The sequence below is a fragment of the Hesperophylax consimilis genome, chromosome 10, assembly GCF_061612785.1.
Source record: "Hesperophylax consimilis isolate HC1 chromosome 10, BYU_Hcon_1.0, whole genome shotgun sequence".
Lineage (NCBI taxonomy): Eukaryota > Metazoa > Arthropoda > Insecta > Trichoptera > Limnephilidae > Hesperophylax > Hesperophylax consimilis.
Genome location: NC_142845.1, coordinates 38,314,564 through 38,335,533, shown reverse-complemented (window position 1 = coordinate 38,335,533; position 20,970 = coordinate 38,314,564). Strand labels below are relative to the sequence as shown.

At 34.7% G+C, this 20,970-nt stretch overlaps 1 protein-coding gene across 4 annotated transcripts in view; it reads right to left on the bottom strand.

The window, feature by feature from the left end:
• The window catches only part of LOC149420727 (rho guanine nucleotide exchange factor 10-like protein), a 430,013-nt gene that overhangs the window by 145,227 nt on the left and 263,816 nt on the right, over positions 1–20,970 (bottom strand). The window contains exon 1 of one of the 4 annotated variants that reach the window (XM_089636919.1): positions 1,230–1,440. The exons of the other annotated variants lie outside the window; for them this stretch is intronic. Coding sequence (XP_089493045.1) covers positions 1,230–1,287 — 58 coding nt within the window. The 5' untranslated portion in view covers positions 1,288–1,440. Of the gene's footprint in view, positions 1–1,229; positions 1,441–20,970 lie in introns of those variants that run through there. 4 annotated transcript variants of the gene reach the window in all.

Sequence of the window (20,970 nt, the reverse complement as noted above, 5' to 3'; positions counted from 1 at the left end):
ATTACTACCGACACCGGTTTATCATACTCCCTGGAGTCACTGCCAGTAGCCACACACAACCAGCTAAACTAGCGAAATGACTGCATTACTCAGCTTGGGAACTATTCAAGAAGATAGAGATAATATGTAACGTGCGTCATCATGACACATGTATCATCATACACGGTACATGAGTAAAGAACCTTTTTAGAGAGTGGGGATGGGAAGGAGATGTGGAAGATGAAGATAAATTATCTGGCTATTCTGATCTTATGACCAAACACGACTAAAGCCATTTCAAGCAACGTTTCGGTTTTGAATGGTGGTCTTTCAGCAGGGGGATATATTATTTCATATGATAAAATTTAAACAAAATTAATCAAATAAAATTTCCTTGCGCACGCCGGGTACACTTGTGTACACAAGAATTCACTAAGTAAAGTGCAAACTTGGATTAAAACAGGATTTTAAAAATAAACATTTAATTTTCAAAAAATTTTGTGAAAACAGAGTAGAAATTGAAAAATGTGCTCCGGAAATCAGGAGTAGGAATTACACTACTTTAAATTATAGGGACTGATTATATTAAGTTTTTCTTTGGGACATTTGTAGTGCATCTTGTATGAGGTACCCAACGCTACTAAAATATTATAGTAAATGACATTTGAGCACGGATTGAGAAATAGCGCAATTGAGCATTGTCTTCAGATCCCACTGGCGATAAGTAGCTTTATTCTCTAATTTATTGCAAATAAAGAAAGCCTTGCCAAACAAACGCCTGAAGCCCATATACATTGTAAATTAATAAAATAATATTGGTTGACATTTAAACCGATCAAGAGATAAAATACGAATAGTTGCGACACTTTAGTTAGAGCTGTATGACTGTATGACCCAGTTGTAGGCCGGTGCGAGCAAATCACATGTGACATAAAACACAGACATCGGCGCTGAGAATGTAGGACACGATTTGGTTCCGATTTGTTACATGAATATTTGTAACTGATTATTTGGTAAGTTCACCTGATTATAATGGATGGATTAGGAACGAAAAAGAAGAAAAGCACCGCCTTTCTATTATTTACCCTCTGTTAACCTACAGGTTTACAAGTTTAATTACAAATAGCGAGATTAAGGGTTATTATTCTAAGAAAATAATTATTACAAAAATGCATCATGATTCTTGAAATATAAGGGAGTTTAATTAGAACAGTTCACATTAATTGTAAACTAATGGTCATTGCAGATACCTTTTTTAGATCTCCACAATTTTACAAAAACATTGCGTAGCTGGTCATAATATTGCATGGATTTCAATTTCACAAAATGTGTTTTCCATCAAATAATCTAATCACTGAACACTGAACATCTGAACCGATGAACCAAAAGAATATTAAATCCTTTAAATTACAGAAAATTCGCCGGTAAACGAAATGCCGAACCTTTTCGCGCTGTCAACGCATAGCCACTGAGGCAAAAAGTAAACAAAAAATAGATTCATTGTAAACAAGCACAAGCATCTCCCACGTATTCTAGAGTCCGTGGGCGCGGATATAAAGAAGGAGATTGGCGCAGATCCTGGCTATTTTGGGTGCGCAGCATCCGACGGACCGACGGCTCAGGCGGGAGGTGACTCTTGATCCAAACTCTACTATTTATTGCGCTGACACATCGACACGTCTCAGCACTCGGCACTATGCGGCACTCGGTACTATCTTTAGTTGTGACTGGGAGCACGTGTTCTTCGTGTGTCTTCTGGAAGAAAGAGTAAAGAAAGCACGAGTACAAGTAAGGTAGGTACGGTGTTTCACGCGGGGGGATTATTATTAATGAAGTCAAAAGATTACTTGCCATTTTTGTAGGTCAAAAGACAACATAAATTAGGGAGGTATTCGACAGTGTATGTTTACGATTGCGTGGAAATTGTTCACTTTCGCTAAAGCATCTGATAAAAAAATCTATGTTACCTGTTTGTACCTATACCTAAAGAGTATTGTTTTATATTTATTATTTTTGTTACTATCACTAACAACACGGGCAAAACCTAAAACATATATTTTAAATGTAAATGTGTTAGTTGTAAGTCTCTAACTTTAAGCCACAGAAAGCTGTAGCAAAATAGAAAAAAATGTATTTCCTGAATGTTTTTAGCGCATATTTTTAGTATTTTTGGTAAAATATATGTTTAACCTTCATTTGCAAGTATTTCCATGTGAAAGATTATAAATAATTAATTTTAATATTAAATTAATAAAGAAGGAAACTCTAAGTACGGGTCGAACACAAACACAACAAATGCAGATTGCGATTAACATCAATAGGCGTAATTTATTTCGCACAAATTGTGTAATGTCAAAAAGCAATTTTAGCCTACAGTACAAAAATATTAAATATTTACACATAAAATAGTATCAAAATTATAAAAAATCGTAATGTAAATATCGATTTTTAGAAATTCTCACATATTATTTTAATACCCGGTATTTTCGGGAAATTCGCGCCTATTTCGCTAAATAGAATAATTTAGCTGAAATACGGCCAAAATCACGTTTTTCGCGTTAATTCGCGAAATAGAAATCACTGGAAACACTTTCAAATGCCTTGAAACGCAAAGAAAATTTATAAATGCCCTATTTTCGAAACATAAATATTTTTTCGCGTTTTTAGTTAAAAACGAAATTTTGCCATCTCTAGTTATAAGCCTTAGAGGTAATTCACTAGAAATAAGTCTTAGATGTAAGTCTTAGGTTAAGCAGTAGTTATAAGCCTTAGGATGGGTTGTTCCAGAGAAATTGAACAATTGATCAAATTTCAAAGTTGATATTCTTTTTTTTGTGAAGGTTCTATTCAGGTTCTGTTATTATTTCAGTTTTGTGAAACAATTGGCCAATAATGATATAATAACAGAACTTGAATAGAACCTTCGCAGAACTTCAAAATTTGATGAATTGTTCACATTCTACGGAACAAACCATCCTAACTCGTAAGTCACTATTTATAAGTGTTAGATGTAAGTCACTAGTTATTATGAATCCTAGTTGTAAGCCAGTTGTATTACTATTATTACACAAAACCCTTAAGATGGACACTGCAAAGTTGTCCAAAATGAAGGATAAGAAGGGTAGGGTTGAAAAACAAACCTTGAACAACCCAGAAGAAAATATCCGAGGGATTCAGGCGGATCACCAATACCAACAACCAGCAAGTCGCCCTTCCAGACCAGTTAATAATGGATAAGTATCCCGTATTCTACTTCTCCGTAATTTTGAGACTTGGCTAGGAGGAATTATTCAAAGGCAAAGTGAACGTTCATAGTTTATTATACAGGAGCGAAGGAATTACCGTGGAGTGATTAAACAATGCGACGCACTTTCGTGTGCCATATTTGATTTGTAATTAAGATATCGTTGAGAATCTATTAAAACGCTACAAAATAAAAAAAAATATATTATTGTTATTGTTCATATTATTGTTTTCCACCACATCATTTCTTCGCTCCTGCATATCACATAAGGTTATTTTCGTTGAGTAAATCGGGTTATTTTTCAAGCGGTTATACTTGACTTGTAGGGCATCCCTCAATGAGATGGATTCAATAACCCAGAAATAAGATGAATATCAGACCCTAAATCTTGGAATAAAGAAAGTTACCCACCAAAATGAAGATTTTGAGTACCTAATTATATGAAGAACGGTTGAAATGCTTTTAATCAATACATGAATAGAATCGAACGCATAAGTTCCATTTCCTTTCAACACAGTAAGTGGATTATTATTATGATATTAATTATTTGTTAATATATTCCTAGTAAAAATCTTAATTAAAAACTCAACATCGGTAACACCCAGCACCTGTACATTTAATTAAAGATGAATTAATATATTTTTGTGCGCGCTCAAATCGAAAAGCAAACTTCCGACCCACTGTCCCTGTCACACAAATGTCACCACATCGTTGGCAGCACAACTACTGCGGGTAGGGAATTATATAGTAAAGACGTTTTCACACGCAATCAAATTTGCACGATCGAAAAGGAAAGTCACAGAAATGTATTGGTCAATATGGCGGCTGTTCTAAAGAACAAAAAACAGGTTTTACACAAAAAAATCGGTAATTCGGCCCGCGTGGCGAACGGGTTTCGGGAAAAATTAAGCACCCGAGTAGAAATGATAGATGTAAATCGATACGCGGTCATAAGTGTCGGGTCTTTTAGGTGTGATTTTTTAAATTATTTAAAAACATGTTTGACTTAATTAAACGCCCGTTGGGATAATTTTAATGACGTAAGAAATGGAATGAAATGTTGATGAAACGAATACATTTTGTAATTCTGATACATCGAGCATAAATCATGGCTTCCGTGTCATTTTAATTCATCGAAAACTAACCTAACCGAAACAAGTTTTCTTAACTTTGGTTGGAATGTTCAAATGTTTAAGTGTCATTTCTGAGGAGAATCTTGCGAAAACTTATCTACCCAGCACCGTTATCGAAAGAAAAAAAACATTTGCAAATCCGGTAGGAGATGATTTGCCGTGAAAAGCGACTTACGAGAAAATGTCTAATTTCATTCTAAATTACTTAACTTTACAGCATTTCAATAAAATTCCGGTACAAAAACTTAAAAAAAAATGTAATCATATTCAAATAAATTCAACCTCTCAATTTCTTCGCCTTTGATCTTTGATCAGAACATCTGCAGTCTTTATTTATGGTAGCTGCGCAATCTACGTAGTGTTTTGTACGTGTGAACATTCGCTTTATTTTTAACGATCCGACGTGCATATTTGTACGTCAGTTGAGTTATAAGATTATTCACCTAGTATTTGCAAAAGAATGGTTTGGTAGGTATATTTTAAATTGCATAATTTATACCTAACATCTACTGGTAACAATTTATGGCGGGGTTATCTGTTATTATTGTGACCGGTTTTAAAAAGTATTTAAAGTAGATGAAATCGATATTCGGTATTATATCACAACTCACAGTTAAAGTGAAAGCTATAAAGTAGTTCATTGTTGAATTTATATCATAAATTATAGTAAAGAAACTAGTTTATTTTACAGATCTTTCCCATAACTACGACTTAAACCACACAAAGTTGTAACTAGAATAAACGTAAATTACTTTGCTAGCTTTAAATTAATTCGTGCGAAACGCTCATTAGGGTGGTTTACCTGCTTAATAAGGTAACATACACATTTACTAGGGAATGAGAATAAAGAGTTGAATAATAAAACAAAGTGTACACAGTGAACACGAATGCTTAAAAATAATAAAAAATACATAGCTTACAAGACCTGGAATTTGCGAAACACGTAATGGTAATATCAGAGCGATTACGTAAATGTTATAATGGATGAGTATGTAATATTATGACTTATGTGACATAATATATCGATCGCTATAAGTAGAACGGTATCCTAGACGATTCTAATAAAAAGAGCCACTTACCCTTAAGGATGTTTTAAACGAAAATGAGTAGCTTATAAAGTATTGAATACGTTCGTCATAGCAAAAGTGCGTAGTAAAAAATAAGATAAATATCTTACCTACATCTAAAGTAAATCAAATTTCAGAAATTATGACCTAATTATTTTTATATTTTCAGTCGAAAAGATATTTGCACTAAAATAAAGTTACATTAGTCGTTTCGCACCTCACGTTCGCTCCAAGTAGCGGTGTCTATTGAAGAATGGTCTAATTTGTATAGCGCTAATTTAAAGGAACCACACTTCAGGGACACTTGGCAAATTAGAAGAAAACATTAATTTAACAAACTTATTAGGTATTGCAGCGGAACAAAGTTTAATGTTTAAAACAAATCCGAGTATAAATATGATGAATTTCCGAATAAATAGAAGTCAAAGGAAAAAGTAACCGTTACTCCGCAGTGGGAGGAAACAAACTACTTAGCTTGCAAACGCTAGCAAAAATTCTTTCAAGATCTTAATTCGGAATAAACATTTATTGGCATAGAATCCATTAGCTAACTTAACTTTTAAGGAAAACATTCATAATAAACAAGGAATCGTCCATTCAAACTTTCAAACTACGCTTCACCTTGAAAATAAATAACATCGTACTCATGTATGTTCGGCAGGTATTTACGAAATAAACATCGATCGTCGGTTTCCACTTGGTATTTATTATGCTTTTCATTAGTTCAAACAAACAGACTAAAGGTTTTCAAGGAAAATCACTCGGCCAAGGCCGAATAATTGCATGAAATATACTAAAGACTAAATAAAAGATATAGGTATCAAGCGGGAAGCGCGCCGTAGTTCCGTAAGGCACAATAACACGGGACAGGAATAGAGCGAGGTAGGTCTGCTAATATCTGTAGACATCAAGAGTAGGATAATGTTTTATATACAAGTCAGGATTTGTGTAAGGGAAATGGAAAACAGTCGAGTGAGTTAGGGCAGCGTGGGTTGCTGGAATTTAAATCGGCAATGTCTGGAAAAAACAATAACAAGATCAAACAAACAACCGCTAGAATCTCCATCCACACGGAATCCCCGGTGATAACACAGGCCTAGAAGCTTCCCTCTGGGCCTCTTGTGGGGAGTTAACATTTCAAATAATGTACTGCCCTGAAGAAGGCACAATATTGTGTCCTTTGTGCATATTTCAAATTTCTCAACAAACTGATCTCTTTCGCATACTGTTTAATAACGTTAATATAATCACAGTCAAAAATAGACAAATTCAATTTAATTGCGTCGAATTAATTTATTTACGTACTAAATACTGTTCCATGAGTCATGCGATTGATATTTAACCTTAAAATCTAAATCTATTTTTAACAGTCAGAAACAATTCTACACTAAAATAAGTAAGGATAACACACTCAAACTACAATACATATTCATATCGATCGGAACAACTTCACAAGAAGGTAAAAACATTACAACTAACTGAGTTTAAGAGCTAAGCGAAGGTGGATATTTTTATAAGAAATGTTACAGGTTTGTCGGGGTCACTCCAATGACTGAGTGAGAGATTGCGGCAGTTGAAGTTATGGCAATGTCAATGAAATAATGTTCGATTAAAACATAAGATGAGTCACGGACAGTTCCAGTGTCGGTGGACAGTGCCTCTTCCGGAAGGATGTCCTTATAGGAAGCAAGAGCCGATTTTAGGAAGTGCGAATAGCTGTGTAATCGTTTGTAGGGATTTTTATATTTTTGTTATGTTTCCGTATTAAGAATTCATTGGAAATTTGAGATGAAATAACAATCTTCAGCCGGTAAACCAATTAATATATAGAAAAAACATAAACAACTAAACTAGCTGAAAGGGCACTGAGATTTTTATGAGCGGAATGGCTTTGAAGCCAAACTTTGTGCCTTGAGAAATAAGACACAGATCTCAAAGCAACGTGTATATCTAACTAGGTAAGGAAAGAAACTGACATCCCAAACAAGAAACAAATAGTTTTTTGTGTTAGATACTCACAAGATCTTTCAATTCATTGTTAAGCTAAGGCAAAACATGATTTTTTCCGACCATTTTCATCGATTATGTCCTTCGCCATTTGGCCTCATGAAACAGAGAAACTGATCGAACTCCTGGACCATATTTATTCACTTCACAGCAAAATTAGTTCGAATGGATCTGGAAAATCAAGATAGAACCCTGCCTTTTCTAGACGTGTAAGTGATGCGAAAAGAAAATGTAGACTAAGGCACACCGTGTATAGATAACTAACTCATACGAATCGGTAGATATACGCTGAATCGTATCACCCACCCAGAGCAGAATAGAGGTTGGCGACTCGAGCAACCTGAATATGTGAGGAACCAAAAATCGTGTCGGAACTTATAAAGCTAACCGATGCAGTAGAGCGGAACGGGTACCCCTCAAAACATATAAGGCAAATTATAAGAGCTAAATCTACCCCAAACGAAGACAGAATTGAACAAGAGCTAAAAGGCTGCGCTTCCTTGCCTTATGATCAAAATATGACGGCCAGAATTGCTAAGATACTGAGAAAATAAAGCATCAAGACTGTTTTCGGTACCACCACAAAAATACAAGACTTACTGAGACCTGCAGAAGCCCAGTTTCCTCTTGAAACAGATGGAGTTTATAAACTCCAAAATAATATCAGAACACTTCCGAGCATGTAAGCTCGGCCACCCTGATAAATCTGCAATTGCAGAGCATTTAATTTTTATCCGGCCATTACTTTGAATTTGTACCTGAAATTCTGGGAAGACCCAAAACACATAGAGCACGCCTTATTACAGTGGCAATTGAAATTCATAAAAATCCCACAAATATCAATTAAGACGACGAAGCTAAGCTCAATAGTTCTTGTTATACGATAATTGACGGCTACACCAAGACTAAACGCAAAAAAACCATCTTAAATTATAATGTATTACAACTGTTTTGGAATTGGCGACACGGTATCACAACCATAAACATAATATCACTCTTAACCGTTTTTAATTCTGTTAAGAATTTTTCCAAACATGTATCGTAATGTAGCGTAAAAATAAATACAACCATCAGATGCTAATAGTAATAAGGCCAAATGAGCCGCAGTACTAATTAGTCAGACACGTGAAAGGGTATTGTTATAAGCCCTAGCTAGTTAGAGGATTACGAAAGAATCCATAAAATAAAATAAAAACAATCTTTACCATAGACATATGAATCATATGTCTGTGATCTTTACACATTAAGTAAGGTTTTTAGGTAATCATTTTTTCCCTACCGAGAAAATACGAGTACAAGGCCTCTAAGTCTATAATAGCCAGGTAAAATTTTAAACACTCATAAGTGGTAAAATTTTTGAGGCGCATTGACCACACAGTTCTATTTGTATAAAGAACATACATTTTTAATAAACTTTAAATTCAATAAATTTAAATGATTCATGACGATGAACACTATAATGCTGTCCAAAATGTTAGCTAAAGAAGGAGGTAGTGCAACACGGCATAATACCCCAAAAATAAATCACTATGATGAATTTTGTTGTTTATTTCAACTCACGAATGTCTCACTCTTAGTTCAGATGAGCATTTCCGCCATTAGGATAGGTCGCTGCGGCCAACGGTGTTTATCTCAGCTAATGCTAAAGGAAGACACTGTTCACCGGTAATTACTAACTACAATTACTTATTCATTACTTGCGGAGGAGCTAATCAATTATGTCGAATGAATATTCAGAGGTCTTAGCGACACATCAGAGCGCTACTAACGCGGAATGTTTACCGACAGTTGACACCTTTATCCAGTGTTGGTAAACGCAAAGGTAACATTTTATAAATACTCATAATGAGTTTTACAAAATTATCTTAATCTTTATGTTACCTACACCATAGATATAACATAGCTATGAAACTTTGCAAGCATTGCTTGCATATATCGATCTTTCCCATCATGGGACTTCTTTCACATAAGTGATGAGAGAACCCTTGAAACTCCAATCCAACTCTCAAAATCATTCACATTTTCTTTCATAATGCAAAAATAACATCAATGTAACTGAGCATTGTTTTAACCATTATTAAAAAAAAAAAAAAAAATAGAGTAGTCGCCATGCCGTTTGATGAATTTTTTTCGATGTCTGTAAAGAAGAGTGTCCCGGTGTGGTATGTGGGTTTGTTTTATTTAAATATAAATTGTACCTCTATAGTTTTATTCCAAGTTATTAAAAAACTACCATCATCCCTTTATCCCACCATTTAAAACAAGATTTTTGATACGTCGTAAAATTTTGTACACTTGACGTTCAAAATAAGAGGAAAATTACTGTCAACACGTTAAGTTAGTTATTATATTTAATTATTCTCTTATTTAATCATATTCAAATGTCGTGCGAAGCCTGGTAGAAAAACTAGTAGTTGTCAAGTAATAAATAAATACACGTTTAAAACATGTTATTAAAGATAATTATATATATTTAAGTTATACAGTTTCCTATCGCTGTGCACGCATCATTAACCGATGAATCAGCCTCTGTAAAAGGAAATTGCAAAAAAACGAGCCATTTACTATCCATATAGCTTAGTTCATCTCGCTAATATCGCCATTTAATCGTGATCATAGATTATTAAAGGTCATGGCAGGAGGAGGTTGGGAGGGGGTGTTAATTAGAGTATTTATAGCTTCTGACTCCCAGTAAGGCTAGGAGTCCAGCCACCTACAAGTGTAAATCGAGGAAATGAACTGAGGAATTTACAATACCCATTTGTAAGTCAATGGCGTTAATAATTCCACCACTTTGCTTAATGCTGTTATTAATTAAAAAAAACAATAATTCACTTCGGCTCCGCGCAAGACGGTTTCTCGATAAAACTAGTTACAAAGCTGGTAACAAGGGATGGGGACAAGAGGTAGGAGGTTTTTGGTTACGTTTTGTGACTCAGCAGGGGTTCAGGTTTTTACATATTAAGAGATTTTGATACTATTCTCAAAAAAATACGTGTGATAATAATCGTCATGAACGGGGCACAAACCTATGATTATCCCCTTTTGACGAATGTATCAAAAATAAAATGGAAATGTTTTGGTCATAAAACACGTTAAACTGCACAAGTCGAGGGGAAAAAGACGAGTTCATTTTATTTCATAACTTTTTACAAACAGATTTTAGTTTCGGATACAGTGTACTTAATGTAATGAACAGTTATTGTTTATCTAAAATTACCCAAGAAAATTTTTCTTTACTAATGCAGACCTCAACCCAGTGGGGAAAAGGAGTAGGAGGTTTTTAATTTTCGATGTTTTATAATTATTAAAATGTAATCAAAGAAATAGAAAGTTTTAAAAGTCAAGCAGAAAGAGACACTTCAGGTAAATGACTAGTCTGAAGATGCCCGTATCAGGATGACACCGGTCAAATAAAAAATTAAAAGTTATAATATACGCAGTTTTGTTAACTAACCATCAAGGCATGTTTTTTCGCAGGGATAAGTAGACTATCAAACCCATCAAACCCATACCTCTGACATTGGACCCACGTCTTCCTTAATTCATGTTCACAAATAATATTATGTTACTCCGATTATTACAGGACAGGGTTCAAATATTTTATTCACGTTTCCGGAAATGTACAGAGTTCTTTCTCCATTCACTTGCTGGTCGTACATTCTATTAACTCTCCCATTTCTGTATAAATAATAATGAATTAAAATCAAATACTGAAAGTAAATAAATAATTAGATGCAAAATATTTATTGAGTGGAAATGTTGATTCATAATTTATTCATAAATTTATCAGAATAATAAATGGTTCAGTTCTGATTTCTTAGGTGTTTTCTAAGTGATGGGAACTCGTGTACCAGAGTGATATTTTCATTTCTTACGTGTTTCTTTAAGTTTTAGGAACTCGTGTACTAGAGTGATATTCTCATTTCTTGCGTGTTTCTTTAAGTTTTAGGAACTCGTGTACTAGAGTGATATTCTCATTTCTTGCGTGTTTCTTTAAGTTTTACACTAACATTATTCCTGCAAAATGCTGCTTAAAATGATGCAACGTCGTAATAATTAGCTCTCAACTAGTTAATCATATGTGTAAAAACTTCATGTGTAAAAACCCCATGTCAAGAGTCAGAATAATAGAAGAGTATGTATGAATGTGAATGAGGCAAGGAGTGTGTGCCAAGACCGAGTTGTTTGGCGGTCCGTCCTCTCTGCCTACCCCTGCGGGGAAACGGCGTGATGGTTAGTTAGTTAGTTAGTAAAAACCTCAACTAAGGATTTATTGTAATATGAAAAATAATTGTTTCTAATTATAATGTCCTATTTTAATTGTACATAAAAAAACCTCTGGCGTTTATTTCAAGCCAAAAGCCTAATGCTACATATACATATGTGAGCCGAACTGCCGAGCTGAACATCAACTTATGGGAAAGGAAGGAAGCAACCGCAAATAGCGCGAAACGTAGCTTGCAGTTGCTTCGTTCTTTTCCCTTAATTCGTGGATCGGCTCGTGTTTTAGTTCGCTAATTTAAACGTACAACACATAACTACTTAACCATTTTCTTTTGACAGTTAAATGGTTATTTCGAGCTCCATAGCTCATAATAGAAATCAAGATATGCGCTGAAAATAGTTGTGTTGACCAATAAATTCCGGATTGAAAAATTAATGCTAATTAATTATACGACGCCCGAACAGAAAGCACACCGTTTGAGAGTTTTGTGTGGGAATTACAAACCAATAAAATTGTGTGATTTTAGTACTGCAACATCGGGAACAACGGGACATTAGTATGATTCATTAGTGGATGACCAAGAAGAAAGTGGTGCTTTATGGACAATGCTCCAAAGAAACTAAGCGCGACTATTAGAATAATGCATACATAATAATAACACGAAGGTACAGACAGTAACGTAGCATCAGGAGCCGATTTCACATCCCAACTCTAAATTGGATAAAGCTGATACTTTCCACTATCCACATTAGGACTGCCGATTCGCATTCAAATCTTTCATCAGCATAAAACATTAAACATTGTGCAACGATTGACAAAAACTAAAACCGGCGTTGTGCAACTGAATGAATTTACATACAAAGTTAACGTAAAACACGATAAGTGATCCTATTACGACTGAATCTCGCAATAATTGGGAGATTGCTCCACGAGATTTTGAGATCATACCGGGTCCATGTCATAACATTATGTGCCGAAGGTTCAACCCGCCTGATGTCTGATGTCTGATGCGGTTACTAGAGAAGTTCATTTCGCGAATGATGTCATCAAATCCAGTGACACAATCGACATTTATTTTATTACGCTAATCTTTTATTCAAAGCACGCTTGAATTTTTTGCCCGATTATATCCAGCTAGTAAATGTGCAATGAAATAATGATTTGACTGAAGACACTCTGAGAATGACACTAAAACCTATTTACGTATAAATAATACAGTGTGATTCAGGAAAATTAAAACAGGGACATATTGGTTGTGTGGTGAATCACAGGACTATTGTGATAATCCTGAATTGAAATTACATTTTTTTTTTTTTTGGTTTTCAAGCTACAATCCCGTTAAACTGCAATAAAGCAGTTTGTCAACAGGATGTTAATGATCAATTACATACATACACACATAATATTATTACTATAACTATACAATTAACACACCTACATTAATATAAACTATCTCTATTTAGTAACCATTGTTTCAGCATATATCTCAATCTATTTGTAGAATCGCAATTTTTTATATTAATGGGTAACATGTTAAGCATTTTTGGCACGTTAAATTCTAGGGTTCGCCGTCCGTATTTATTATTATATTTTGGAACAAGCATTCCTTGATTCTTTGTAAACCTTGTATTATATTCATGTTCCACTTTCCTTTTATAATCAGACTCAGATAAATGTTGAATCAATATTTTGTACCATAATAAGGCCTGCACCGGTAATATTGTTAAATTCCGATACAACAAATGTTTCGTCTCTGTGAAAAAATATGTTTTTGAGCTAATAACTTAACCATAGAATTTTGTACTGATTGCAGGTGGTTTAAATTAGTTTTACAAGAGTGACCCCAAGTAGTTAAACCATACCGTAAAGTTGATTCTGCGAGTGATAGGTAAATAATTTTTAAAATATTCACCGGAACGAAACATTTCAGTTTGTATATCCTACCCACTATCGCTCTCAGCCGCTTGCAAGTTTTGTTTATTTGTGTATCCCATTTGAAATGACAATCAACAGTCACCCCCAAATAAACGTATTCATTTCACTGTAAAGATTAAAACAAAGGAGTTGACAGTTCAACTATCTGACCTTAAACCAACGTTTAATTAAATTAATCGTTGTGTGACAATGTCACGAATTCTACAAAACCAAATAGCGGCGGACATTGAATTCTAGAGATAAAAATAATAACAACTGATTTTATTCAGCGCTATTTTTTGAGGAAACGGCTTCAAAGGCGCTCTAAAATATAAGTTACATAATTTTAACATCTTGGAAAAAAATTAAATATTATCGTATGTATGTTTGTAAAATTATTAGCACAAACTGTATTGAAATACAGAAATAAATAAAAACATGTTAAAGGCCTGTGATAAAAATGCGAAAATACGTGATATTTCTTACTGACGAAAATATTATTTTAAATTTGAAAGCGACACGAGAGGAAGGGAATGGCTTTAAAATGAAAGAAATTAAATTAAATTAAAAAAAGTTAAGTGAGCTACCAAAAGTATTAACTGCGATATTAATATGAAAATCAGAGGCACTTACTGAGAGCCCCTTCCAACTACCAACGTGACGGAAGTGGAGAGGAATGTAAGTGGTCGGCCACTCCAGAAGCCAGTGGATAATAGAACCCGTCATGTATGCGGTATGGAGCCTGTGTGTATGGTCCCAGATAGGTCTGACCTTTGGGGATAAGGAGATGCCATCCCTACCCTCGTGTACTCCACGGAGCCAGCCCAGGGTTAGGTACATACCTAGTGCTCAGTACGCAGCGCACTGCACTGGATATGTTTATTTACATTACACAGATTAGGCCGGTTGATAAATTAAACATGCATAGAAGATAATACACTTGATACATTGCAGCCACAATATTCCATACAATAATCTGTTGAATCACATCTTAGAATAAACAATAATCCGCTTCAAACGGTAGCTAACGATTCTATAAGTTATCCTATGACCGGTCGATGGTTGAGATGAAAAACGCGTCGGTTGCGTACATCATTGCACAAGTAATTTCTTCCGTTCATACTGATGGTAGTAGGAGATTGTAAAATATTGGCAGGTTATTCGTAACCTGGGAATATTTGTCAATCTTTAATATACATAAATAAAATAAAATATATTGTCCTCAATACAGGCGAGTCCTAATAAGGTTAAAATTTGTAATTTAAATAGTGATAAGTACCACGTGAAGACAAAAATTATAAAAAATATATAAATTAAAAAATAAAATATGTGTTTCCATATTGACTAAAAAAATTTGGTGCAGAACGAGTTTCGCTTTTAGCGGGTTCAGACGTTACAATTTTAGTTGATCAGCTTGTATTGAACGACAAGTTTCTAACTAAAAACCTGATCAACTTTGATGAAAGAAGGTTCGCAATTGTCAATTTGTTTTCAAGTGAAAAGTCTGAACTCGCCATAAGTGTAATAAAATAACAAGGCGAATAAAGGTTCACACTCTTCGATACTGTGATGCGTTAACATTTGATTAAATTAAACATAAAATATATATTTTTAATTTGCGTTCTAGGATAGCAGAAAAAATAATAAAACAAGTTATGTGACATTAAATTTAACTCCACAAATCCTAAGTAGGCAGAACATCATAATACACCCAGTCGACGATAAAGACTTATTGAGTGATAAAAACTTCAAGGACTCGGAAGCCGAAAAAATATAACGACAAAAATAATCGTGTTACTGTCCCACAGGAAGGATCCAAAGTTATCTCGATATAAAATAATATGCTTTTATATTCGGACCTTTTAATTGACCTTTCATCCGCCTTGAGTGCTCACTGCTCACCCCACTTAACTGTATTAAAGATGAGATATTTTGTTGGTTTTAATATTTCAGTACTTCGTATTAGATCTAAATAAGTCAAGTCCAAAGAAGGAAACCAACGTAACCGAATAAAACGAGAAAAACTTACTTTTATTTTTAACAAGTTAATCTTAGGGATATCTCAAGGTTTTTGTGACATTGCAATTTTAGCGTAGTGTGAAAATGTTTGAATGGGAGTTTTCACGACCAAAAGTATTACAGTGATTTATTTTTGGGGTATTATACCGTGTTGCACTACCTCCTTCTTTTGCCTACGTTTTGGACAGCATTAAGTGTCCATCGTCAGGGCAGATGTGCAATCGAAGGTTTTCCTGGACTTCGGGAACAAATCCAATTGCTCGGCAATTGCCGATTCGTCCGGTTGGCCAAGTTTACATGCTCGAAAGTGTTCTGATATTCTTTTGGAGATCCGACAGTTACTTAAGAAGGAATCGCAAAACGGCTTAATACCCCAAAAGTAAATCACTGTAAAAAGATTGTTTGCTATTTACTACTTTAAATAAGTAATAATTAATAATAGGTGTGTGGTTTATAACAAAGCCCGCTATTTAAGGCGTGTAATGTTGCATACAATGTATATTTCAGCATCTAATCCTGCTTATGAATCAGCAACGCGTGTGACACCGCTGCAATTGAACTGTTGCAGCAAATGTCAGGAAAAATCTCAGTGAATCATCCGAGTCTGTTAATGTGCACATTTCTTAGTCCGGCGCGGGCATGTAGAGAATAATCAATGGAAACAAATATCTGTGTTACTGTCAATGTTATTAGTGTTATTACCATTTTGTGGTATTTATTGTGTCCAATAAAATCAACCCATACGTACTTAAAACATTATCGAGATAAACCCGTAAACACCAAAGAGAATTACACAAGTCAGAGCATCAAAACTAAAAACATATAGACGAAAGAGAATAGAAGTTCTTAGTTTAATCTGCGGATTTCAAAAACATAAAGAACAATCGCACAAACAAATTGAGGAACGAATTGTACCTCTGAGATTGTAGAGTGGGTTGGTTCGTTGGTTGACGTTATCGGGTTCAGCTAAACATTGTCTTTGTACACAAACTGTTCTTATCCCAAGCTTTCTGTGAACATATTTAATTCTACGAATATCATTTCAAACATGTTTGTAGACTTTCGTTGACCTAGAAACACGTGATTTTTTTTCTAACATCCTCTTTTTCATGAAAACCGAAGCTTGCGAAACTTCGGCCACAGGTAATATTCGAAAATACGAGTCTCACGCGCCACTTTAACATAATGGAACATAAAGCTTTTATGTAGCAGGTACAATGAGCTTCAAAAACTGAAATGAGAAAATATATCGTAAAGTACATGCTAACTTAACATGCTCTTCTTAGCGGATAAATTGTGTGCTTTCAGGACCGTAAATAGTGTCGTAGTTATCTGTAACTTCATCAGAGATAATAAATAATCACGCAATTGGTATTTAATACTTATTTTAGTAAGGCAAAAACGCAATTAAATCCATTTACGAAATCAAAGAGAAAAAATGAAGGCGGAAAGCTTCAATGTAATTCGTTTTATAGAGTTATTTACAACCATACAGCGCCAGCTACCAGTAGGTACCGTTTAATATTTGTGATGTTACAAAATCATAAAACTGACTAAACGATAACGCTTTAATATCGACAATAAGGATGAGAATCGTAAACAGAGCTCGGGGTCGATAAAGATGTGTTACTTTTCTTGATTTCTTATTACAGTCATTAAGTAATATTTCACCACAATCCCAAAAATATTCTACAACGACATGGTTGATCAATTTTTGAATTTGATAAAAGTTTGTGTTCGAAATAACATAAATTACTCGCATTGAATGAATTTTGTAAAACACGTAACGTATTATAGTAATATGCTCGTGGCAAATGGCAATTATGAGTCTGAAGATTGATGATAAATTAATAAAATAAACCTTGAAAACAGTTCGGGACGAAAGTTTGAGAATTTAGGCCCAGAAGCAGCTGCCGAGGAAGTGGAAGAAAAAAAGACGGGACAAAAAATGCGGCAGAAAAAGGGCACCCGCCATTACCACAAGTCACTCCTTCCCTTCACCTTAATTTGTTGTTGCAACTATTTATAATTTTGTCATAAACTTTTGTCGGTCTGGTTTAATTTGAAAACATTGGGAGAAATTATTATTTAAGACTGCGTTTATTAAGTAGCGGAAGTTCTTATGAAAATAAGTTTGCAATGAAAGGTTTCTCTTTATGTCGCGATAAGGGCGCTTTTGGGTTTTATTTGCGCAAATGATCATTGCTCTGTTAATCTGTGATAAATGAGAGGGATTTTTATTAGATATTAAAAGTACCCACTGAATAGATACTACACACTAGAAATGCCTTCTATGTAGATTTTAATGTACCTTTGGATTCTAGCCCATTTAGCACCCGCTCTACACTTCTAAACTTGCCGGACATTGTATATCGTCATACGATTCGACCAACATGAAAAAGTCATAATGATGATGAAACACAGTTAGTTCTCTATTCGATATTTAAGTAAAGAATGGTCAGACTTTTGGATCACAAAACACGCCCACAATTAATGTACCTTTTTGCGTAATTATAAATATATCACTACAAATGCTCTGAATTTACAAAGATAGAAAGCAAATAATGAATTATCTTCGAACACCACTTTAACCGTGGTCAATATCTCAATAATCAGCTTTAAGACATGTGTTTCAGTTGACACTTTTTCAATCGATAGCTGAAAAAGGACGGGCCAGGTTTAGTGAGACGCAATATGGGATTACTTAAGCTACGGGGATGTCGCATTGACGTAATCTGAAGTTTAACCAACTGTTTGTTCCAATAGTTATTTCACTAAGCTAGTTTATAAATAAACATCCTCACCCTAGAACAGTTGTTCGATTCTGTCGGAGAAAAGTAAAAAGCTTTAAAGCTTTGCAAAGTTGTTGGGATATGTTCAAACAATGGAGGGAAACTTGTCGAGGAATTGGTGCAACTGGGCAGGATTTTGTCTATAAGAGTATGAGAATGAGAACATTGTGGGTGTTGGTGAGTGATAGTTATGGCTTCAACCACGAGCTTCGTCTCTATTTATGTGGCAGATGTTAGAGCAAGACCAGGAATAGAGAAGAAGAAACATTAAGATTAGTATAAGCAGTTCATTAATGTACAACATGGGTGCGTTGAGAGACTGATGGCGGGAAAGGAAGGGGAAATCTGAATACGCGTAGGTACAATTAATTACTATTGTACAATAAGGAAACACTCTCGAGATGGAGTACCTCAAGGATTTACGCTGATCTCCCTTGCACGCCCGAAGCCGGGCAATAAAGTAGCGGGAGTTACTTTACTTTAAGGCTTAATTTGATCAAATTCTGCAAACTCGGAAATAGCAATAGAGCCGAGTCTGGACTCGTAAATGAACTCTCTTTATATGTATGAAATTGGCTATATCTGAATGTGTACATCCCACAGCACTCCACGGAGACTAGTCAATTTGTTAATATGGAGGCATTGATGTTATCTGTTATTTTGAAAAGGTTGTCGTTCGAGGAGCTCCGCAGTACGATAAATAGTCCCCGTGTTAATGATCTGGTCACGCCGCGCTTTCCTCCGAAGTCTGCCTGTTTAATAGCATAGGTAAATAAGTAGGTTGGTTTTCTACGAACCTCCTGCTTATTTAGGCGGAGAGCTTCGTGTTTATGAAAGGGAGACGTGCAGGCAATTAAACGGGTGAATGAATGAATGAACATTAAATAAAAAGTGGGAGAATGGGTGTTCGGAGTGTAGGAGATAAAATTTGTTCAGCGAAACATGACTAATGCGGTTCTGGTCGCGTATGCGGGCAGAGCAGAGACAGAGTGTACTGAACAGTGAACACTGTAACTACAGTGTATAGAGGAAAGGTCAATGCGCAGATGTCTACCGGAAATATTTGAAAAAAATCTCCTGCACGACTCGAGGTAAGGATAGAACCGGAAACAACCTATATGGACAATTTCATTGTTTTGTATATTTACTAGGCGAAACATTTCTTATGATACTTTCAGATTAACTACTTTAGTTCAAAGTAAATCAAGATCAATAACTCGCCCGGATGACATGTTTTTCAAATGATATGCAATTTAAGGAAGAAGAGCACCTGTGAATTAGTTTTCTAAATACATATTATGCATTATTGTTCCATATAGGTATAAACGTCACTTTAATGTGTAATGAATATAAACAGTATTATTATTATAACTATGAACAAATCGCAAAAATAATACATCATAACCTTCTAATAATTATTTTTTTTCCAGCACGTAATATTTTTCGGGTGTACTTCTTACCTACACCAACAGTATGAGGTTCTACCTTGAAATTGAATCTTTATGGATTATACTCTGTATATTACCGTAGGTAAAACATTATGGGAATCGCTACAAAATGATTTGACTTAGGGGGTAGATTTTCAGTATAAAGAAAAGCGAACTATCAATTTTCATAACATTTTAAAACCGTAATACCTTCTGTCGTGTTAGCTTGACATGTTTACACTGGGTGAAGCATTTTCCAAAGAAAGCGGAGGGGAAAGCAGGCCTGTTAATAGAGCTTTGAGAGGTGGAAAAATTCAATATTCAATGAAAACGACCAACAAGAGTTTGAATATTTTTTGAAACGGGCCATAGAGCACAATTTAAAAACCACACGATTAACATGTATGTCTTCACAGCGTATCATTATACGGAGAAAAACGAGTATTGCTGATTTATTAAAATCCTGTTCAAAACGGGATAGCATGCCGTTTCCTAATAAACTTTTAGTACATTCATAATTCATCGGAACACGTATTCATGCACATGCGTTTGTCATGATAACACACAATCACGAAATGCGAAAATATTTAATAATAGAAAAACGTGTTCCGAGATCGCCATAACTCATTTGTGTTTTACTGATAGTTTGTTAGGAAATTGGCCAATTCATTGGTTATATTTTTTAAACTTTTACGGAATATGAATAATTTTATAAAATTCTTAATAAATAAGCAATATTTTATATCAAAGTTTCTCCGTGTATTTTTGTATCCGTTTTGAGTGTTAACTGAGTTAACACAACGAACGACTGTAATGAGAATGTGGAAATTATTTTACGTTAGGTAGAAATGCAACCTTCCGACTTAACGTCATAACTCACATTATAAGTAGCATGTTTAAAAACAGTCAACACAATACATGACACGGAAGCAAATGGAAGAAGAAGCCGGGGACGTCTTTACGTCTTTTACGACACAGGTATGAATTTGTATGAAGCAATGTGTGTTTGCCAATCCAGAGATGTATATTCTCTTCTTATCTCTGCGGCGAAATTCCGCAATTTTTAGTTAGTTATGTAATTAGAACCGGTCAAATGATATGTTCAGAATAAACAGTGTTGGTAAAAAATAACTCAACAAACCATCATTAACAGAGCGTTG